The sequence below is a fragment of the Calypte anna genome, chromosome 1, assembly GCF_003957555.1.
Source record: "Calypte anna isolate BGI_N300 chromosome 1, bCalAnn1_v1.p, whole genome shotgun sequence".
NCBI classification, from domain to species: domain Eukaryota; kingdom Metazoa; phylum Chordata; class Aves; order Apodiformes; family Trochilidae; genus Calypte; species Calypte anna.
Genome location: NC_044244.1, coordinates 83879280 through 83903351, shown reverse-complemented (window position 1 = coordinate 83903351; position 24072 = coordinate 83879280). Strand labels below are relative to the sequence as shown.

At 40.2% G+C, this 24072-nt stretch overlaps 1 protein-coding gene across 6 annotated transcripts; it reads right to left on the bottom strand.

The window, feature by feature from the left end:
- Positions 1-312: 312 nt before the first annotated feature.
- On the bottom strand, positions 313-20444 carry TFG (trafficking from ER to golgi regulator). Of its 6 annotated transcripts, none has more exons than XM_030451955.1 (10): positions 20246-20407; positions 18318-18406; positions 17357-17461; positions 15244-15452; positions 12726-12809; positions 11672-11818; positions 10036-10200; positions 7667-7807; positions 3346-3435; positions 313-1124 (listed from the first exon to the last, which is right to left on the bottom strand). In XM_030451955.1, exons 4-10 carry the CDS (start codon positions 15425-15427, stop codon positions 736-738), a joined length of 1200 nt encoding a protein of 399 aa, XP_030307815.1. In that variant the 5' UTR covers positions 15428-15452; positions 17357-17461; positions 18318-18406; positions 20246-20407; the 3' UTR covers positions 313-735. The 6 variants fall into 6 exon arrangements, with proteins under 6 accessions (XP_030307815.1, XP_030307822.1, XP_030307838.1 ...); XM_030451962.1 differs by having other exon boundaries at positions 18318-18370; XM_030451978.1 differs by having other exon boundaries at positions 17357-17437; positions 18318-18370.
- Between the last annotated feature and the right edge of the window lie 3628 nt (positions 20445-24072).

The window sequence follows — 24072 nt, the reverse complement described above, 5'->3', positions numbered from 1 at the left end:
CCCTTGTTAAAGGGAAATTGGTAAGGGGCTCTGTGATTTTATGTGTTGGTTTTTATTAATTTGGTAAAAGGGTTACTTGGCAGTTAATAACAGCAGACAGTGCAAAACCATCTGCTGCTGCACAGCCTCTGCAAAATCCATCCCTGCTTGCAGCACTTCTCCATTTACACACCTACAGATGTGTCTCTCCCTACCCACAGGAGTGCCGCCGACCTCCATCTCTGTATCTGCACACTCAGCATGCACACTTGTCTTAATGCTGGTCCGTTGGTCGGTATTACCTAAATTCTAAAATCAAAATGAGGCAGAGAATAGATTCAGGGTTTTTATTAGTTTTCCGTGTGAGCATTACAATTTATAATACATCATGTCTAGTTTTACCTCCAGAATGAATCTAATTTAGTACATCATGGTATTAGTAAAAACAAGCCTGGTAAGCGGGCTAAACTTCCAACTAGAATCTTCATATCCTTCAAACAAGGCAATCCAGAATGTCAAATCACTTTACAGACGTTTACGTAGTGTTTCCCAAAAACAACCCAACCCCAATTTAAACTAGGAAGCGTATACAATTTAAAGCGGGAAAGATTCATTTGGTCTTTCCCCTCCCCCCAGCAGAATGGAATTAACAGCTATAGTTCTGCCTCATTACAGTTTTGGAATATCAGTTAGAAACCCTGGAGTCTGTTGGGATGGAATCGTACGTGTGGGCCACCCGGGTCGGGCAGCACCTCCTTACCGGTAGCCGGGTCCAGGCTGGGTGTATCCCTGGGGGCCGAAGGGAGGCCGGTTGCGGGCATAGGGGTTGCCGGTGGGCGGGGGTGTCATGGTCCTGCCGGGCGGAGGGGTGAAGCCGGGCCGCGGCTGGTAAGTGCCGGGCGCTGCTTGAGAGGCGGGAGGGCCGCTGTAGGGTGCGAGCTGGGTGGCCTGCGTGGTGTAGGGCTGTGTGGGGTAGCTGCCCCCCGGGTACTGCGGCGGCTGCTGCCCCGGCGGCAGCTGCTGTGGCTGCGGCTGCCCGGTGTAGGCGGCGGCTGGGGCCGGGGCAGGAGCAGGGGCCGCCGGCTGACTGTAGGCCGGGAACTGCTGAGCTTGCTGGGAGGGGGTTTGCTGCTGGCTGTAGCCTGCTGGAAAGGCAAAGAGCAAGGTGGGGTTAGAAAGAGAGCAAAGAACCAGGGGTGCTTTCGAACAGTGACACACACAGAACAAGGCGGCGAGCACAGAAAAGGCAAACCGAGAACGCCCGGCACGACTCCTGCCCTATCTCACACAAGCACCCTGCTCTCTGGTGCCGCCCCGGCACCGCAGCCACACTGAAAATACTGAAACATCGCTTTCCCGTGACTGACAAGAAACTGAAGAATGACAAGTAGCATTTTACCACCGTGTCACATGAAACATAAAAAGTCCTTTTTCAAAAAAACACCCCTCAAAACCGAAATGTCATGAACATATTGTCAGGGTTTACTGGAAGTTACACCTTCGGTTAAATCATAGATGTTCCCAGTTCTTTAAATACGATAAAAGTTGTGTAGAACAGAATATTTAGCATAAAACTTTCATTTATTATGCCCTGAATTTGATTTTTCTGTACAAAGAAGACTTTACTGAAGACTTTAAAATGACACAAAGTCCTTTTATGAAGAAATAGCTACTTTTATCCATCAAGCAACACACCTGCAGCTACTTGCAATGAAACCTCTCCAGTGACTGGGATCCTGTCAGCATTAAACACCAGACACACAGATTATTAAAAGTGCACAGCCCTAAAGAGAAAGAGCAAAGATTGAGGAATGCACTGGAATAAACTCACCTTGAAACTGGGGTCAAAATTTACTCATCAGACAAACCTCTGAGGGGTCCATTCTTACTAGCATGAGTAAATAGCCACATTGTTGCCTAGTAGATCTACAAGAGTGGGCACAGATCCTGCGCTTGGGGTACATGGGTTTGAAAGGAGACAACACTCATGGGAACAACAGCAAAACAGACAAAAAAAAAAAATCCTATGAGTGAAGATCTTCAAAGGCAGCTGTCAACAGCTCCTCAAAAACTAGACTTCATGAAAGAGGAGGTGAATCATGAAGTTACAAGGAACAGAGGAACCCCAGATCAGTTTTGCTGGTGTTTTCATTCTTCCTTGAAGATGATGTTGATTAGAGTACGGAGCTCGCATTGCACTACAGCTTTCACAGGAAATTCTCCAGTAAAATAACAGATTAGATGACAGTAGGATATGACTGTTTGCCCCCAAACTCAGTTTTTAAGCCTAAAGAAAGTCAGTCAGACCTTCTACTGCCAACAGCTTTGTTACTTCTGAAATCAGACTTTAGAATGTCTGCCACTCTCTTCTAATGACAAATGTGGGGATGAGAAATCTGCAGAGAACAAGATACCATTCAGAGACCAAATCAGTCAGCTCTCACACAGTGCACAGGAACAAGGGCTGAGGCACAAACCTTCAGTTCCAAGTTTTCCAGGGTTCATATCAAAGACAAACATGGAATTCTTCATAAGCTATGCAAGTGTGCTCATCTATATCAAAACTGATGCATTCCAACTGCATATACTGCACACCCAAAAAAAAAAAAGGGGCCATACAGGCTCTATTCAGAGTCACTTAATGGTATGGGAGTCTTTTGTTTAGTTTAAGGAAGACTGTTTAACTCAAAAAATGATAAATGTTTTGTACTATTTTCTAAAAGAATTAAGCAACTTGCAGGTTGTTATGTAAACTGGTGTTCCAGGTTCATCCCTGTACTTTAGCTGGATTATGATTGTTAGCATATACTACGCATTATTAGATGCCAGCTGCTTAGAAATAACTGCAAGTTCTGAAGCCAAGCTTACTTTGAGTATACACAAGAGCCAGCTTTCCATATTTGACTGCACATAAACCATTGGTGCACTAAGGCGCTTTTCTCCTAAAAGTCTACTTGGCACCTTTACTCGAGGTATCAGCAAAATCCACTAAAACAACTATGACTTGAAAGCTACTCTGAAATGACAGTATGTGTAACAGCTAAGGATTTCCTAAATGATGATAAGCAGTGTTCTCACCACTAAATTTTGTACATGGAGAACATTCTAGATGCAAGGAACAAAGGCTCTCTTTACGCACCTCCTGTATGTAAGGAATCTAAACAGCGCTGTTTAGTCCTAGAATCCCAAGAAGTAACTCCATCTTACTAGTAATCTTTCCATCACACCAGAGTGCCAAGAGAACCACAGGCACTGAGGCTGCTCAGCACCCTGACCTGCCCCACAGGTCCAGGAACCACCGCTCATGGGGCTGAGTACTGAAGGAGAGGTTCTACAGCTACAGGGCCGTGGGAGAGCGCTGCTTACCTGGGTACTGCACACCGTACTGCTGCTGAGGCTGAGCCTGCGGCTGCTGAACAGGATAACCAGGCTGTTGGTACTGCTGATACATTTGACCTATGGATTAAAAACTTATTTAGTTGAAGCCCAGCACCCTACCTATGTTATAAGCACACAGTGAATTAACAGCCCAACAGTTGAAAATCACTGAAACAAACCCTCTCACAACACATAAAAACTTTTTTTGATGAGCCTGAACACAGGGAAGTTTGAGCATGTTCTACCTAATTACCAAGTCAAATCCATCTACAGATTTGAATTCCTGAACTGTGCTGTTCTGAAGAATAAACAATGTTTAAATTCAACAGAATAAAGCACCTTAATTAGTGCTACTCTGGTGGGTAACAAGCAGGAATCTTTACATGTCTTGATAACAGCTCCAGAACTCACACTGTAAATAAAGTACTTCAAAAGTTAAACATGCTCTCAGACTGCCTGTTTATATTAGGTTTTCAAGACCCATTTCTCCATCAAAGTACTGTAAGCAGAGTGGTACATTATTTATTATAACTGCATTTTCCAGGTAAGTCAGCTATCTCTTAATATCTGACTTGCTAAGTCAAGTTTTCTTAAGAGACCTGGAGATATACAACCTAAAGCAAAACCAAACCTTAGATTCTTAAGTTTGGGTATTCCAATTCAGTGTTAATTTTTCCTAAATTCACTGTCAGAGTATTTGTTTAAACTTAACCTATGGGCCCTGTTTAGGCTTTATGCTTCTGCTGTTTTTAATTTAATAACAGACACAGTCAAAGAACCAAAACAATTATCTGTCAAAACTAAAGCTTTTCATTCTGCAAAGATCAGAAGACTGTATCAATATACTCTAAGTTCTTATCTTCTGAACTGTACCAGAAGAAAAGCAGTTCTGCTCTGCTCTAAGTCCTCCCTGGACCCTGTGAACACTGCTTTAAAAGAACTCATCTCTTCTGTGTTACTTGTGGCTGAAATCAACAGTATTTTATATTCTCAATAAACTGTTCAAGCCACTTCATTTGGTACAATAGTTCAAAATACTATCTGGTTAGCAATTATTATGGGATGGAGGGAGTGCTAAAGACAAGGCTTGAAGATACTTAAACCTGTTAGTTTGATAATTACTAATTCAAAATTCAGAATGCATGCTTTTTGTTCCTTAAACTCAGTTATTATAGGGAAGTTCTGGGAGAATTACCCTGAACTACCCGGGAGAATTACCTGCAGGCTAACAGAGAGACCACACTGGCACCTGCTGGAGAGCCCAGGTAAAGGAATATGAAAGAAGAAGTATGGATTTTTTTCAAAGCTTTATGAGAAGGCTTGCTATCTTCACCAAGGAGAATCATTACTGAGGAGCAGAGAGGTGTTCCAGTGCCATTCAATATTCTTAATTTACATCCATGAATGCAGTCAGGAATCCTATGGGTCCTTAAACACACAGTTTTCCCTTTCACTGGATTTTACTTTGAACACAAGATGAGCTACTGTCTGGTTTTCTACTTAGTGTTTATTGCACTCAAAGACCTGCCAGCATTTACCATTGTTCTTGTGCACTGAAATAGCCATTTTAGCTTGATTCAGAAAAAAAGACCAAATAAGTATATAGTCACACACATTCTTTTACCTATAAGTGCTTGCATGAATAAACTTTTACATCTGCTTTAGCAAAGACTACAGAAAAGTCCACACCTCTACATAATTGGTTCCTCTGTGTGTTCAGTGGCTGGATTTAGCTGTACAAAAGCACAGACACACCACAAGAGACAGCACCATTCTGAGGTACTTTGTTGTACTGATTTAATTCAACCTAGTGAATGGTTAAAACTTTAGTAAGGGAGGCAAGACCTCCCTATGTCTTCACAGAGAGGTGAGGTGACTTAGTCTTCACAAAAAGTAACTACTAACCATCATAACTTCATTTATTGGCAAAGAATGTAATTTAAAAAAACCTTGATATCCAAGAATGATTGACATATGATCGGCATTACCATTGTACTTACACTCTCAAAACACTGGGAAGATGAGGGAAGATGGGTGGTGTTTTGTTTTTTTAAGAAGTGAACCGATATTTTAAAACTAGTTTAAAACTACTTTCTACCAAGAACATGCTCTGTACCAGCAGTGCCATTTGCGTGAGACAATCTTGTTAAAAGCCTAACCACCAAAACATATTCAGAGTTCTGGCTGGACCATGGCCCTAAACAGGTTCTCATCTTAGCTGTGGAAGAGCAAGACAGGAGAGCAGGACAGAACAACACAGGTCCCCAAAATTACCACTGGACTGAGGTGCAGTGAGATACAGAAAGCTACTCCACGTTTCAAAAGGAAAGTCTGGGAACTTGGATAAAAGCAACTTTGTTTAGAAAAAAAATTCAGACGCTGGTAATCACAGATTGTCTGGCTTTAATAAGAGACTGCTATTTAATGTAGGCATACCAATGGACAGCATAAGTGCTCCCTCTAGGATTTCTGATGGACAAGCTGCAATAATGACTTCTGATCTTTCCCCAAGAACTGAACCATCCTATTTGCTCCATAAAGTGAAGAAGGCTTTAACTTGTTTCTAATCAAACAAAGAACCAACTTTGTATTTTACTTTGTATGGAGGAAGAAACACCAAAGCAGGTGACAGAATCACAGAATCATTCTGTTTGAAAAAGACCTTTAAGACCATGGAGTCCAATTGTTAACCTAACTTTACTGAGTCCGGTGCTAAACTGTATTCCCAATCACCACACCTACACAGCTTTTAAACACCTTCAGGGATGTTGATTCAAACACCTCCCTGGACAGCCCATTTCAGTGAAGACGGTTCTTCAATATCCAATCTGAATCTCCTCTGGTGCAGCTTGAGATCATTTCCTCTTGTCCTATTGCTTGTTACTAGGGAGAAGAGACCAATCCCCACCTCTTTACAACCTCTTCTCAGGTAGTTTAGAAAGCAAAAGGTCTCCCCCTCTCAGCCAGACTAAACAACCCCAGTTCCCTCAACTGCTCCTTATAAGACTTCTTCACCAGCTTCATTACCCTTCTCTGGACACAATCCAGCACCTCAATGTTCTTTTTGTAGTGAGGGGCCCAAAACTGAACACAGTATTCAAGGTGCAGCCCCACCAGTGCTAACTACAGAGAGACAACCATTTGCCTAATCCCACTGGCCACAAGCCTGATACAGCCCAGGATGCCATTGGCCTTCTTGGCCACCTGGGCACACTGCTGGCTCGTGTTCAGCTGGCTGTCAATCAACACCCCCAAATCCTTTTCCTCTGGGCAGCTCTCTAGCCATTCTTCCCTCAGCCTGTAGGGTTACATGGGGTTGTTGCGACCCAAGCAAAACCCTCGTTATATCTCATACACTTTGCTTTGTCTCATTGATCCATCCTGTCCAGATCCTTCTGCAGAGCCTTCCTACCCTCAGGCAGATCAACACTCCTGCCTAATTTGGTGTCACCTGCAAACTTATTGAGGGTGAATCCCCTCATCCAGATCATTGATAAAGATATTAAAGAGAGCTAGCCTCAATATTAAGCCCTGAGGAACACCACTTGTGACCGGCTGCCATTCAGTCATTTGATTGAGAGTTTCATCTGAAATTATGCAGGTCTGAAGGCTTGGAGTTCTTAGAAAGTATCAGAAGAAAAATATTATGACAAAACGTGGCAAACCTCTAAACAGGTTTATATCAAATAACGTGTAACAGGGCATAGAACAAAGGAATCTGACTACTTGAGTTGAGACTTTAGGCTTGAAAGGTGAGCCAGCTGAGACTCTCAAGGGTTACACAGGAAATCTTATAATCTATATAGATTATACAATCTATAATTACAAGGTTTAACCAGACTAGTACAGAGCCATACATAGTAAAGAAGCAATGCAGTAATGGCTCTGATTTGTTAGATAGAAAAGATGATTAAATATTTTAAGTTCATGGTAGACAAGCCAACAAACTGTTAACTAAATGAAAGTTTGACACAACACAGGGTATGACATGAACTATAGTTCTCAGAAAGGTTTAAAGTGTAGTGTATATAAATCTGTATTACAGTGAGACGAGAACAAAATCAAGCAGAAAACATTCCACGGCAATCTTCACATTCCATTACTTACCCTTTTACATACATCTGCTGCTCCACCTGCTGTTTCTATATGGAACAGCAAAGGAGGAAAAAAGGTTTCCTGCCAAGTCCCTCAGATGAATTTGCAGTTTGCTATCGATTTTGGGTGTGCTAATTGGAAATTTTAGCTGCAGATCACTCAGATTCAGACATCACCATTCACATCTTAAATCGTAGAAAAACATGCTGCTTACCTTCCACCTGACCAGTCTGTGGCTGTGTTCCAGGGTATGGTGGCTGCTGTGCCTGAACACCAGGGGGGTGAGCTGCAGAAGAGGAGGAAGCAATGCTGTCTGGTGTTCCTGATCGCTCTTCTGCAGGGGCACTGGGTGGTCCTAGAGAAGTAAGACCAAAATACAGTACGTAAAATGGGCAGAGAGTCTGAATTTTAAAAACACGAACAAAAAGCACAAGACCATTACCTTGCAAAGTTTTCAACATTTTTTCCAGCTTTCCATAGATTTACATCTGAGTGTCACGTCCCACATTAAAACTAAACATATTTGCACATCTAAACTCTCCTTTGAAAATACTTTTTTGGGAATACTGGAATACTATTTCAGCTGTCTCTAGGTCACTCAAATTTCACCCTTCTAAAGAATGTGACCCTTTTGGGGAATAAAAGCCTGCACAATACCATGCTTTTTCCATGACTTCAAGTACAGGTACACTGAAGACTTTGCACATTTGGACAGATATCCACCAACATTCCCATTCTTACTCATATGGAGCAAAGATGAAAGGCTGCATGAAACTGTTCAGATGCACTAGTGTTTTAGTGTAGTGGGTGTAGCCAACGAAGTGTTTTTACCACCAGTCACACAACATGTGAACAGAAAACTTCCATGGAGTCCATTAAACTTCCATTCCTGGAGAGAATATGTCAGGCCTCAGTCTAAGAGCAAGTGTCTGCTTTGGTAATTCTGAAAATATTTCAACTCGCAAGCAAGGAACCAGAGAATTTAGATTTTCTCTGACACTGAGAAGTTTTGAAATACACATGCGAACACGTATAATATACTACTATTAAATGCAAAACACTTGAAGAAACAAGGGAGCTTAAACCTGGATCTCTCCAGCTCTTTGCTATATGGATGCTACCTATGAGACATACTTTCCATGACACGCTTAAACACAAGTATTAGAATAGCTGCAAATTCACTTTCTATTTTAAGAAAGTTACATTTATACAATATGAATATACACACAAGCCTTTGTGTTTTAATGTTAATCTTAGTAGGGGGAAAATTAATAAAATCTGCCTACTTCTAGTTTTGCCTTTCTATACATCACTGTAGGCTTATAGCTTTAGAAATAGGGTTTCCTCTATCCTGATTAAATGATCCTTTGTAAATTCAAAGCATGTCAAGCCAGTTCTTCTGATATAAGAATTAAGGAGAAACAAACACTGACATATCACTGATGCTATGATCAAAGCATTAACTGACATTGAGGCTTTGTATCAGAAGACAGAAAACACTCCTTCAAAAATTATCTCAAACTGTACACTAGCTGTTCTTCATACTCTATCACTTCATTGTGCAGAGACAGCCCACCATGTTTTCAAGTACCATCAAACCTTTATCTGGTTTGTGAAATAATGACAACCAAGATGTACCGTGAAGGTACAGGTGATCACTCCATAGGCCTGATCCATGGAGCAGTACCCCAGCCTGATGACAACTCCTCTGTGGGTTACAACTAGGTAGATCTATCCTTACCACTCCACTCTTTTGCCAAGGCAGATGTGTTGCAGAAACAAGTTTCAGGTGGTATTAGCTTGCCCATCTGTACTTCTACCTCAAATAGAATTTACTTGCTCTAAAGTTGAAAGTAAACAGCAAATTCTGAGAGCTTACAGCAGTTTTATTTCCAGGCTTCAGTGCTACATTAAACCCTGCCAGACCTGTGCAGATTGCATGCAAACTAACTTCTCTATATTCTGCTCTACACTCGCAACTACATTCTATCTTGCTTTTCTAGCTTGAGTTATCTTTTCTTAATTTATCCCTTTCAGTTTAGTATAGTTAGTTTTCACATGTTTAGCATTCAAGGCTAGGTAGGGCAGCTCATAATTCAGACAAGTAGATTATTCCTTTCTGTTACAGTAAGAAAGCTGACACTATTTACTTCTGAAATTAAACTGAGAACGGGCAGGGTCGCACCAAACATTCTGACTGACCCAAACAACAGAAGCACAAGCCAAGAAGAGAAGCTGAACTTCAAAATAAAACCCTGGCAGTTTCCAATTAAGTTATTCTACAAAATCTCTTGAAGTAAATCAAATTTTAAAAATTTAAGCCAATCTAAATCTAACCCAAAAATATAACCCAATCTAAAACACCATGCTAAAAACAACACCAACAATTCAACATTTTGTATACAAAAGCTAGCAAACAGTTACAACAGATTAATATCTCAAGTTTTAGAACTTTGGAAAAAAAAAAGAGAATACAGAACACAGCTTAATACATCCAATATACAAATGCTTTATTACAAATTGTGATTTAAGTAATCAATTATTACCATTGGTAGCTTTCCTTTGCATCAGATGTATTCTTACCTGACACCTGATCATCTGTCAAGCCAAATGCTGACATGACATTCTTGCTGATTTCATCCTGGTTCTTTAGTGGATCAAATGCAAACATGCTTTCTGCTGTAACTTGAGTAGATGGCTTAACATTAGAGTCAGCAGCAGGCTTTTCTTCCCTTCCATCTACAGCATCTACAAAACAAAGTGCCCAGTCACAAATCCTTGAGAACTGAAACACCATCATACATACCCGTTTCACTAGAGCAACTTTAGAATTGCATAGCTGTGGGGGTTTTTTTAAATGTTTTAACTGTTGAAATGCTTATATTAGGCTAACAGTGATGAACCAGTGATGTACCTCAAACTGGGAGGTTTCAGAACACAGTTCCTTAAAGATAACACCAAAACTATGGAGTATCAGGATCATGTATCACCTTGCCTTAAATTCAAAGGTATGAGACTGCTGCTTCAACCAGTTACTCTAGTATGACTTGCCTGAAGAAAATTTAAAATTATGAAAACTCACAGGGGAGGTTCTAGTTTACTATAGTGTTTTATCACCTGCAGTTTCATTTGATCTATTCCCCTTCTTCCCAAATTCTTCCTAAGATGACAAGTGACGGTCATCTCTTTGCCATTATACAAGTAACACCTGTGTATCATTCAGACAACCATCCCTAGCAGAATGCTTCATTTTCTCTTAAAACCAAACACATGCAGATATGGTTAGATTACCTATGTTGGTTTTTTTTACACTCTTAAGGTCATCACCTTAGACTTCTTCCTAATGATTTATAACCAGAATATATCTTACTGCACTGAAATCAGTAATATTGTAGGAACAAGGACTGGGATTTTTTAATTACAAAATTAGTAAAACTTTGAAGTGTTAAGTACAAGAACAGTGCTTCCTAAAAGAAGGGTTGGAATTCTCAGTTTGCTTTTTCACTTTGAACACTGCAGTCCACGACTCTATTTTGTGTCCAGCTTTCCTGAAATCTATAGGTAAGCACACAGAGGTATAGTTTTTGCAGTACAACCCTAAACTAGAAGACCAAAGCCTCAAGACTCGTAGAATAAGATTATTCCCATTCTACACTCCACCAATAAACCTTCCCCACCCGTATCTGCACCCTTGTGCTGCTTACCCTGAGACAGCTCTGATGCTGGTCTAAGCTCAAAATGTGTGGATTCAATTTCCTAACCTGGCAAAAAAAGTGAATATAATTCTTGCTGAAGTTGCTTTTTAGTCTTTTAGTGAATCAAACCTGTTCAGCAACATGACAAGATCAGCACCAGAGCTAGCCCAAAGTAAGCAGGAGTGCTCTGCTGGGAGCAAGAACTCTTCAGCAACAAGCTATTAACATAGCTTTTAAAGCCCTCTCAAATCATTGTTGTGACTTACAAGTGTTAGTTACAGCATTTTCATACAGCACAGCAAAAACCTCAGACTTTGAAGTTTTATTTCTAAGATAACTTAGTGCTTTAGTTGAGATAATTTGAATAGAAATTCTGCCTCTGAAGTAACAGAAACATTAAAAATTAAATTCTGAACCATCACACAACAGTTAAGATCACAACCAGTATTCAAGCCTCCATTTTTCACTTTGTTAAACAGCACACAGCTCTGCAAATCCAACCAAACAATTGTTACACTGCATACCACTTTCAGGCAGATTAGTAGACAGTCCAGGTTCAGCTGGTGGTTCTAAACAGTCCAGTAAATGATTGACTTTATTGCGAAGTTCTATCAGCTCTCGACGGAGGTATTTCACCTGATTAGACTCTAGGGGTCTTGGCTGTCCATTAACTGCAAAACAACAATTAAATAAATTTAGGACTGTAGTAACATTTGGACATCCAGTTTAAAATTTTAAAAATATATATATCCTTAATTTTTATTTTCTTGTAGCATCCTCATCCTCTGTGGAGTTTAAAGTGACACAGTTCAGCCAACACAGACTGAGCTCTCTTTAGAGTTTACTGTTCCTTTAATGTAATCTCAGTTCAGCATAGCCCATAATAACAGAAGTGCACAATAAAATGTGCACCACATTTCTGCAGTGGTTGCTCACTGCTGTGGATATACCCTGAACAATTCAGAGATCATACCTGCTTGTGGAAACCTGTCCCTTCAGAAAGTGCCTTTAGAAATACGGTAGCTTACACAGCACTGCTGCAAGTCACGAATAAGGTCAGTGCTCAGGCTAAGGGCTGCTTGCCATTCCTTAGAACTAAGTTGCAATTTCAAAATATCAATGTGAAAATAAAGAACACTATTATACAAAAGGACAAAGAATAAATGTTAAAATCTGTTCAACTTCATGCACTTACAGATAGTTATTAGCAGTGCACTAGTAAAACTGAAAGATAATTATTTTAAATTTCTCATGTAGCTGTGAATAAAACATCAGAAATGCTAGAGTGGAATATGGAAAATAACATTAAGAAAAAAACCACATTTACTACATTGTATGCATGCCAAATACTTTAAGCAGTCTTACAAAAAGAAACTATTTCGGGTTCCATAAGTTCAGATGTCACATGAAATACCAACAAAGAAAATATGTATCATGTATTAATCCAATGTTTAAAATTTAGATTTCATTCTTAGATCTCATTCTTTTGAAAGTACTCAAAGTACCTCCCAGTGAAGCCATCTGAATTTTTATAAACATTATTAAAACAAAGTAAAAGACAAGATGTTCTATACTTACCAAACAATGTCAGCTTAAGTATCCTACTGCACTGAATTGCAAAGAAAAGATCTGAGCTATCAAAAATTGTTATAAGATCTCCATCTGAAAAGAAAAGGAAAAATTTACATTTAAAGCAAACCCTATAAACTACTGAAATTCACACTAGGGCAGAACTGATACCTGATTACTCAAAAACAACTTTCCTATTTGATTCTGAAGTTACTAAGAAAAAAAGTTTTTTATTTTAGTGCCAGAATCAGTGTGCAGGGAAATTATGCATAGAAGGTGCATAATTCTATAGAAGTTAAGGTTAAAATTTTAAAATAAGTCAATACTGCAGTACAAATAGTAATAAACACAACAGCAAGTTGAGAAAAGCTCAAAATTTGAAGAACTACATGGTCTAATTTTGTAATACCTGACTACAAGTAAGCCCTCTGCAATGGAAGGTTTTTTTAGTATAGAACCCTTAATAGCACCTAAGAAAGTGGTTGGGTTTCAAATAAATTGCTTTCTAACAAGACAAGAAATCTTGCAAATACAAATAAACTTCTGACATGTAAAACTATTTTCAAGTTTTCTTGAAAGAAATATTGATGTCTCCAAGGTCTTTTATGTATTCTATGTCCTGTTTGTACTTTAACATCAAAAAACACTGACTGATCAGTCAGTATCAGTCATGGATTTGCTGAGAAGAAACTGGAAAAACTCCAACAACTCAGGCTCTGAAACCCCACCAGGCAACCTGCTCCAGTGACACACTGCCCTCCTGGCCACAACTCATGCTCAGCTTCTCAAACTGCAGCTGCTGATTGCTGCCATCTGGTGCTACTGAAATCAATTCAGATTCAACGGTGTTTGCAATGCCCCCTCAGTTGGCTGCAGCCTGCAACTACCTCTGCCCTCAACCTCTTCAGCAACGTGAACAAGCCCAGCTTCCTCACATGCCCCAGGCACCCTTTTTAAATTCAAGTCTTATTTTTAAAAAATTAATTTAAAAAAAAAGTAAAGTTTCTATTATTGGCTCCACACAAGCTTTAATATAAGTAACTCACTAACGTGTGCTTAAGATACAATTCTAGTCTGATTCACCTAAAATAACTGATGACAACCCTCACTGGTTTGTTTGCCGGGTTGGCTTTTTTTTGCACATGCTGTATTTTATTACACATCCAAGAACCTTAAGCAGGACATGAAAACTACTTCATACCTAGTAAAGCAATTCCTTACTTCAGAAGTTTGAAAAAACACCCAGTTTGGATGTAAAATAAAATTTAACTCCACAAGGCAGTAATGAAACTGAAATTTCTTTTCCCTAGTCATTTTAGAAAAGCACCATGTAAGCTAAATATAATTTAGGAATATAATTTAGGAGATCTCTAGGCTGTGTAAGACAACCATAGAATAAAACCATACTTTACATACAATACCATCACACACTGTTACCTTCTTCAAAAAAAAAGATGTGATAAAAGCATAACTTGAACTATACTTAGAGAACTGGTAGGAATGCAAAAAAAGAGACTAGAAGCTTTAACCTAATGAAAAAGCATTCATCTGTCTCCTTTCACTTTTCTCATTCCAAAAAAAGTAAAATGATTTTGTGATAAGAAAAAGTCACCAAAAATCCAATTAACTCTCACCCACTAGAGATCAAGACTCAAAATATTAGCCCATCATTGCTTATCAATTTTGATGAGCAGTGTCTGTCACAATCTCCATCAACCTGGAAAAACTGTCTCATGGTGTTTCAAAGTGAAATTTTATTGCCTAGATGTATTTTAAAAATTTATCACATGGTCCTAGATCTGACTAAGAGACTTTGAATTTTAACATTTAATTCTCAGTTTGATTTTATGAATAACACCCTTCTGTCCTAAAATAAGTAACTTATCTATGCCCCACAATGACATCTCAAGAGGAAAAACGCTCCAAACCACAAGTCTATTTCTACACAACACAATCAAGGTTCTTGTCATTCTGTGGAAGCCCTTCTTAATCTTGCATTTGTTTAGCACTAGTGGCTAAGATTGACTTTGAAAGAACTTATGTCCAGCAAATTCAGACACTAACATAGGGGAAAGATTACTTTTAAAAAAATAAATCAGGTTAAATTAAAAAATTCTTCTCATCTTTACTGATGAAGGAAAACATAATCAAGAACTACTGCTACAAAGGCAAGTTTTTACAGTTTTGTAAGAGCCTGCCTTAAGTCATACATGCTTATTCAACTCCTCACCTTCAGACTTACTTTATCACTGAAACACAAAAAAGTTTAAATGAGTGGACAGAAGAGAAACCTGCAATAGTACCAGCTTCCTGCAACAGCAAAAACTGAACAGTCATTTATCTGATATTTCAGAAAAACTGGAGAAAATATGTTAAGACAACACAACCATCTATTGTCTGATACAAAGGATTTCACAAGAAATCACTCGTAGTTGTCAATGAATTTAGACAATTTTGAAGAGGTGAATTTCAGAGTTTCTGTCCATAGATACATTGTACCAGAGCAACAGTAGTAATTAAACCTTACCCTCATCTTTATATTTTATTGTGACTTCATCATTGCTCAGAAGTTTTCCTCTAAAAACCCTTTGCATCATTAGCACCAACTCATCATAGGTGATATCTTCATTATGAATAGGAATCCTCCTAATATCATCCCCCAGCTGAGCTTTGATGATGAGCTTCCCACTTAAGTCCAACTGCCCATTCATGATGGATTCCTTATCACCTGCAGACCTGTTGAGAACAGAATATTAAAAACACTTTAGAAAACCACACATTTATTGAAACACATCTGATGACAGTTCTGAAGCTTTCCATATTTGGAAAGCACTACTGTTCAGAAGCTCTTCAGAGAACCTCTCTCAAACACAGTCTATGATGTATTAATTTCCAAAAAAAAAATAAAGTACACAATGCATCACCTGAGCTTATGGGCAAAGACCAGATAATTCAAGTCAACAGTTATCACCAAGCCTAGTTTTCAGAATTTAAAAGTTAAGAATTTTTAAAAGTCACACAGCTTTCAATATGTGTGACATTTAGAAATCTCAAACTATTTTTTTTTCAGGTTTCATCTGTAAGCTGTCACAGAGAACAAGCTATAAAGGAACCAATATTCCCTAGGATTTGCTTTTAAGATACATGTATTCAACTGTCGTGGAAAATTAAATTGTAGCAGAAGCTTTCAAGCCTTATGTTATACTGGTTATGCTATGATCCTAGTAGATTATTTTTATAACCTTCATAATTATGAAAACCAGCAAAAAGCACTTAGTTTTTTCCTCCATTCAAGAAAAGACTTCCTGAACAAAATATCTTATTTCAAAGACTGGAAGTGGTACAGTGACTTTATTATCGGGATCAAGCTCAATCACACATTATTTCATAAACAAATGAACAAATAATGAAGAGTTGAACATTGGTTTTATTATATGAATGATGAAAATGCATGTAGAGTTCTTCAACCGAAAACAAGATAAAAATTTTTTCCTTTTCTGAAATTCTGACCGAGATGTTTTAACCAAGACTTTAGATTTTTAGGAGTTGCTCAACAGAGCACATTAGCTACTCATTAGGCTCAGAGCCACAAAATTTTTATGCTGTATACAAGCTCAGAACAGTCAATTACTCTCAGTGCACTGAGAAGTGGATAACTGCTGCAATATACAAAAAAGTGGAACAAAGCCATCCTGTGTCCAAGCAGCATGCAATATATATATATATGTTGTATCTCTAACAGTTTCTATATGACATTGTAAAAATTACCCCTTTCTATGAGGCATCTCATTAAAAAAACACCAACATCCTATGTTTAAAAGAAAAACAGAAACTACAGAGAAGTTACTGAGCAAAGGAATTGAAAAAAAAAATAGTCAAACGTCCCCTTCTTTCTTCATTATATTGGACAGGGCCAAAACAATAGATCTGGAATGAGGAACAATTAAAGCAGCAGTTATTTTAATATCTGAAGTACAAACCATGGAGATCATAAAACTAGGAAGCCCTACACATCAAGGTTGACATTTCTAAAGCCACATGCAGGAAAGCACGCTGTTCATTCTCTCTGCAAAACCAATTCTTGGTAAAGATACACAGGTATTTCTCCTTTATCTCTAGGGATTTTATAACACATTGCTTTAAAATGATGTAGTATGAAGCTATCTTCAGATTGCAATTCAACTTTTGGGTGCTTTTTTTTATTAATTAGCTTAATATAAAGCAAACATTTCATGCAAATCCCTTTGCTCACCCCAATGGCAGAGAAACAAGCAGCTACTGAATAAAACTCATCTCCTAATCAGGCTTAACAAGAGGTATGTGGATACAGTTCAACTGCAGAGAAAAGGGACCTGCAGTTAACACAGCCAGGTTGCTGCTGAGACACCATGATGAAACAGTGATATTTATAGTATTGTTAATGCTCACCAACACATTATTCATATTTTGCAACATAGAAGTTTTTCCTGCACACACATCAGCTCAGTCTAATTAACACTGTGCTTGCTGAAAAATCCCAGGTTCTTGTAGAAGTTGTGTGTTGTTTTTTGGTGTTGTTTTTGGTTTATTTAATTTTAAACATAGTGTTCATCTATATATTTTCTTTCACGTCCTTTCCAAAAAGATATATTTATCATTACCTTGTATGTCTTACTGATGCTGTATTACTGGACAGATTTCCCACCTCACTTCAGGACAGAATTAGGATAAGCCGCCATGCACTATCAGTGGCAGAAAACAGAAAGCTGCATCAGGAAAAAAAATAATAAACATTTACAGTGAAACTTATACAGTTCACATCAATCTTTCATTACAAACTTTCAAACAACTAAAAAAAGTTAATATTTTATTCATAATGTAACAATCAGATTTACACTTTTGAGCATTCTAGAGTTTGAAGTTCAACTAGAACAGATCTTGAACAAGGGCTTTTATTTCACAACAGAAGCAGCTTATTTTTTCTGATTTTCTAACTGCATGTAGGGATTCCTAACAATAATAATGGACTCGTTTTCAGGACAGTGATCTTCCCCAGCAGTCTCAAAATACTCGTACGGTTCCTACCTTAAAATCCCAAGTTAAGACTAAGAAAATAAACTTTGATTGATTTAGCAGTATAAAAGCCTAGAAGTTGATTTCTTAGCTTAAGGCTGAAGCCTCTGGCATTAACTACTGTGTCTTCAAGGGCACACTGCACAGCATTAGGACAGACTACCTAGAGGAACGGAGTAGTAATGCCTCTTTCCTACAGGAAGAGCCAACAAACTGGGTAAGAAGGAAACACAATCAAAATACACAACCACCTAAAAATATGATCTGCCCTCAATTCAGTTTAGGATTGTACTTTTTCTGCTGGAAAGCCTATGTGATGAGCTGCCTGAATTTTATGCAGTCCACCTGTTTATTACACAAGTGCTTAATGTCCAGAGCTACCCGACATTGATCCGGTATGCAGACCAATCTACCAGAGAAGTGACTGTGCTCCATCCTCCCACCCAACAGGTGCACTTCTTGTCTCTCTCACACACACATCTCAAACATACATTATCTGACTTTAGACAACAGGCTGCTAACCAGAGAGAAAAAATAGGTTGCTCTCACCCATGGGATATTGGGCTTCCCAGCTCTCCTCTTTCAACACAACTGGAAGTAAACTGGAATGGACAGGCAGGAGACATACAGGACAGAAGCTGAGAGCAAGCAAATCCCAGAAATCAGACAAAGCTTCTCCCTGATTCTCATAGGCTCATAGCTGTACCCCTCACCTTTAAAAAGGGCTGCACTCACTCCTGACAGGGAGAGGGTAAGACTGTTGTGACATGCAAAGCAGGTCAACAGGAAGAGACTAGTTTTCAGATTCCTCACTCACATTTTATGAAATGAGTAATGCATGGAGATGGTACACTTTCACTCCCATCATGCTACAGCTCCTGGTAAAATTTACTACAGTGGACAAATGCTTTACTTGTATCCCATGTTTAAGGGTGGTTTAACTTACAGAATTAATCCGGCTATCATCTCATGCTGTTCAAACATAAGAGCTAGGCACCGGCTTTGCTTCTTTAGCATTACAATGCAAGCTACTTAGAAAATTACAACAGGAAGAATTGAACACCATCTGTAATTCCTACAGATACACATTTTAGAGGACACATCTGAGCTCCTGTGGCCTTTTAATAGATGCAACATATCCTTTCTATCTTTGTGCAAGGAAATTAACTGCTGTAATGTACTTACAGAATTACAATGTCTTATTTACCAATGTTACTCATAGATATCTGCTGTGGGTCTATCGATCATTATGAAAAGGCAGCAGGACCACTCTTAAATTTTTTTTTGTCCAACTGCTCTTCATTCTGCTCGAGGTTTAGCAGGTTTTAAGAGACATTATAAACACTGCGACCACTTCCAACTGTTACAGAAAACTATGCTAAATGTTCTAATTATTTAATTATACAGCATTACAGCTTTTCTTTCCTCACTGTGGCATAGCTGAATGGATTACTCCCTTGGGAAAATTTTTCAGAGAAGACATCCAGAATGCACACTAATAAGCTTTTTAGCAGAACCAATCACTGTGCCTACTTTCTTGAGGGGAAAGCACCAAACATTGATGTCTTGCTGTTTAAGATTATTTTTGTAAGTCACACTCACATCTTTCTTATCATCCTGGTATACCACGTGCATTTTGGAGGTACAGGGTTTTTTTTCCTCCCCTCTTGGCTCTCTTTCAATTCACATGATGTACCAATCTAAATGGTTCATGTGGACACTGACTGTCCAGTCTAAGTCAGTCACCTCAGGATCCCTCCTAAAAGCATGATGTCATAACCACGTTGGATTTCACTACCCTTTTTGCACTGCAGCAGAGGAAAACAGCCTTGCCTAAACAAGGGAAGAACTGGCATTCCTGCTTCACTTTTCCCTCTGTCAAAACAGAGACAGGAAACAACAGGGTGAAGCATACAAAAACAGGGCCAAGCAGCCCTGCCTCCCAAACCCCATTCGATGGAGCCATAAGTTTTCCTAAGACATCTGGGGAGCAAGGGGAGAGGGAGAAGTGTGTAAAAAGGAGGAAAGCTCTCTTCATTTTACTCCAGCTCCGTGAAGGACAGGCCTGACCCAATGGGGAGCAGAAACCACAGCCGCTCCGTGCTGGGAAATGAGAAGTCTGTAATTCCTCTGGTTCCCAAGGGGAAAGAAGCTTGGTGAGAAAGGGACCAGCCCCCCTCTCCTCCTTGAGAAGGGAGGGGGGATAGGCCTGTGCTGGCGCTCATCCTCGATTCCCCAGGCCGAAAAGGCCGGGGGATGCTTTCAGCCTCTCACCCGCGGCCGGGGGACACACAAAGGGTCTCCCCAGCCTCTCCGCCAGGGGCTGCGTCGCCCCTAGAACCAGGGGAGGAGAGGGGAGGGGGAGCTCACCCCCAGCCCGCAACCACCCCTCCCGCCGCCTTCACACACGCGACACCGGCTCCCCCCGGGGACAGGGCGAAGAAGGGAGGGGAAGGCGAGCAGCCCCGCTCTCTTACCCTGGCTTCTCCGCCTTCCCGCCGGTGGAGGCCCCCGCCCCGTGGGAGCCCAGGCACGGCTGCCACCACCGCCGCCGCCGCCTGTACGTGGCAATGGAGGGAAGGGGCAGGAGAGACGCCCGCAACGGCCGGGGCCTGCGCGAGCTGCCCGCATGCGCACTCCGGCCGCCAGCGCGGCCGGCGCCGCAGCGCGCGTGCTCGACCCAGGGACCCGCCCGCCCACCCACACACCTCCCTCTGAGCTTGCGGGCGCCGCGTCAGCGAGGCGGTGGGAGGGAGGGATAGGGACGGAGGGAGGGAGGGAAGGACGGAGGGAGACACGAAGGGAGGAAGGGAGGAAGGGAGGGAGGGAGGGAGGGACGGACGGACGGACGGACGGACGGACGGACGGACGGTGGGTGGGTGGGTGTCGCCACTGCCGCCGCCTCCTCCTCCTCACGCAGGGTCCCGCCCGCCTCTCCGCGCCCTTGTGCTGTCGGGGGCGTGGCAGCGCGGGCCGCGGCCGTTGGTGGGGTGTCCGTTGGGCTGTGGCCCGGATTCACCTCACCCATTGCCCGCCCTCCCCCATTCAAACTCGGATCCACCGACCACCGCCGTGCGTGGTGCTTTTCGCTTTACTCCCCCCCTCAATAAAGGGGGGTGGGGTGGTGTTTCGCTGTTATGTACCAAATAGTCGTATTTTGGGGTAACACCTTTCAGGCTGTTGACCCAGTACGCAGAAAGCCGACATCTGGCTGACGCGTAGCCCTGAGGTAAGAGTAATGCCCTTTCTCCCGGGACTCCCGGGACACGTCCAACTACAGCCAAGAGGTGGGAGAAATGGACGTCACGACAGTACCCGATGGTGCTGGTAGAGCGCTGTGAATTTGTTGCGAAATGCGAGCTTTGACCCCCATGTGCCGACGGTCTGACGGTGCTGTCATGAAAAATCGGCCACCAAATTCCACCGATCTTGGGAGGCGCCGCCGCTTTCACACAGAGTACTTCCTCGTCCTCGAATAGTCTCTGACCTGTGAAGACAATCCTTCCAGGGCTTCACCGATATCCCCCTGTCCTCCCACCGTGCGTTCTGAGCTTGTCCCCCCAAGAGAAAAAAATCTGAAGCTGATTTAATGCGTTTCCTCCATTAAAGATGCAAAAAAATGGGTTGCTAGGGGTGCCTCTCAGAGCTGATGGAACCGGACTTCTGTTACTGCAGGATATTTGAGATTCCTGCTGTCTTTTGTCGTTTACAAGTGAAGCTACGCATGCTAGTACATGAAACAGCAATTAACTCTGCAGAGCCAGCTAAAGCACAACTGTGTCTGGTTATTTCCAGGACTTAGAGACGTCTCTTAAAAGTCACCTTTTCCAAAGTATCTTCCAGAGACTTCCAAATAGCTATTTCTGCTGGGGCAAGAAAAGTCATAGCAGTTTGATTCTTGTGGTATTTGTCCTTTCTTAGACGTTTGTTTGTGCTTAGGCGAGTGTCAAAACAAGTCCAAAAAACAAGTCCAACTAGTAATAAGCAGTAATAAGCAGTGTGAATGTTATTCACACTGAAATGAAGGCAAGAAAATCTGAATATAATACCTATTTGTAATGCTAAATATTTCAAGGAAAGCAGTGGTTCAGGTGGCTTCTTTGATAAGTATTAGAAAATATGTAGAAATTGTTTGGACATTTTAAAAAAAAAGTCTCTTCAAAAATGTAGCAAAATAATCCAGAAAACAGGACTTGTTTATCCATTACACGCTATGCTGATCATGTTTCATACCTTTGTACTGATGATTCAGTCCTTCTGCAATCCACTTCTTTATCAAAGCAGTGTTTCCAATGTGTTAACAAGAAGAAACTGCACAATCCTCAAAGCCCATGTATCAGAAAGTATACTAAAGTTCACTGCATTATTAAGATCAATATATTCCACATGGAGATAAGAGTTGAACTGTAGTTCCTATTACAATTAAGCATATATAACCTCAAAAAAAGATAATTTTGCTTTGTTCCATTTTTTATATGAGGATTCTCTGAAAAAAAAAAAAAAGTAAAAAACCCATAAAATGTATAATTTTCTGAAGGAGTTTATGATGAAAATGTTTTATGCTAGGGGAGATGTACTCAGTGTTGGGTATAGCAGCATTTTATTTAACATCTGAAATAGATACAGGATGATTATTTAGTTAGTAAAAAGTCCACGCTTTTCCAATCAATATTTCAGATTCTTCTTAGGTTTTTGCTTGCTTTTTGGTATAATGTGGAGACAATATATTTTCATTAAAGAGCTGTTTTCAAAATTAATTGTAACATGCTTTGGAATATATTTTTATTTGTGGGGAAAAATATCAAAGATTAATAAATATTATTACTCATTTGAGGTACCGTCCTCAGAGTGCTTGGCTTTTTTTTATGATCAAATATGGTCCTTCCTAAATGACATGTAAGTTTATAAAATACTCTTTCTTCAATGGAATTGAAAGAATTGACAAAGGCAGGTATCATACATTAATTAAAAAAAAAATCCAAACAAAAAACAGGTGCTCATAGAAGCATAAAAGTATTAATTACCTTTCCTAGATAACTTTGAATGACTGTCTCTGCCTTTTCTGGAACACTGGTGATGGACTTCTGTCTTCTGTCTTCTGTCTGCTGTGACTGCTCCTTTGGGACATTTAACAACGCTGGAGAACACTTATTTTCTGCTTCATAGAGACAGAATTGAGTTCTAAGATACTGAGACATTTTCAGGACTGCTGAAACACTTCCATGGGGACATTCAGAAAGCCTCATATACGATGCCTCTGTATCCAGGGATGCTATCCCTAAGTGTTCAGCCATCACGTTTGATCATACCAGTGACCTTATTTGGAGCAGCTTGAAAGTTTTCAAAATACACAAGATTCATTTTCAGGAAAAATAAAAGCATGAGGTAAATCTAACCATACTTCTTAAACCAGATCATTTAAAATTCAACATAACGTTCTTGTCTTACTGAAACCAGGGATGGTAAAACAAATATTTTTGTTTGGAGAACAGAATAAAGAAATACATTAGTTTTTAAATTACCTGTTAAATTCCTCAGGCTTTTTTCTCACACAGGAGAGAATGGAATGAGGTAATATAACTCTTCCCATTCTTCAGACAAGAACCAAGTACAATGGGCCTTACTATTTTACCCAGAGTCACAAAGTGGAAAGAGCTCCTTGCACTTCACACACAGGTGGTGCCCAAGCCACCACATACTCCCATCAAGGCACTCTCCTCTTTCTTACTCCTCACTTCAGCATCCAGAAACTCTTCTCTCCTCCCTTTGACATTACTTTCAACGTTGTTTCACTAAATAACATTAATAAAAGATGGACAGAGGAGATGAAGGGCTTATGTTAACTTATAGCCTAAGCTTGGAACTCTTAATGCATCTGCCAAGGGACCCTTATTCTAAGCTCCCAATAAAGTCAAAGGACAGAGAGACAGAGAGAAAGGTGCAGCCCAAAGTCAGTTCAGAGCAGGGTGCTAACTGGAGCACTCCAGCTTCTATGGTGGAAACACCAAACTGCCCCCAAAAGAAAATATGCTTCCTTTCACAGGCTGATGCTGCAGGTGATGTGAAGAGGACATACAGTTAAAATGTAGAAATAATATCTTTCCTAGCCTTTCTTTTCCAAGCATCTAACTTCTTTTTTCTTTTTTCATTTACTTATATGAAAACAGAGTATTTTGTCTACTGATCAGTTATAATAGAGAAATTTTAGCTGTGAAATTTAAAAGACATGTTTGTAAGATGCAGATTTTCTTATGTAAAGACCAAATCAATGTATTGTAGAGGTAGTGAGTAGAACTTGGACCCA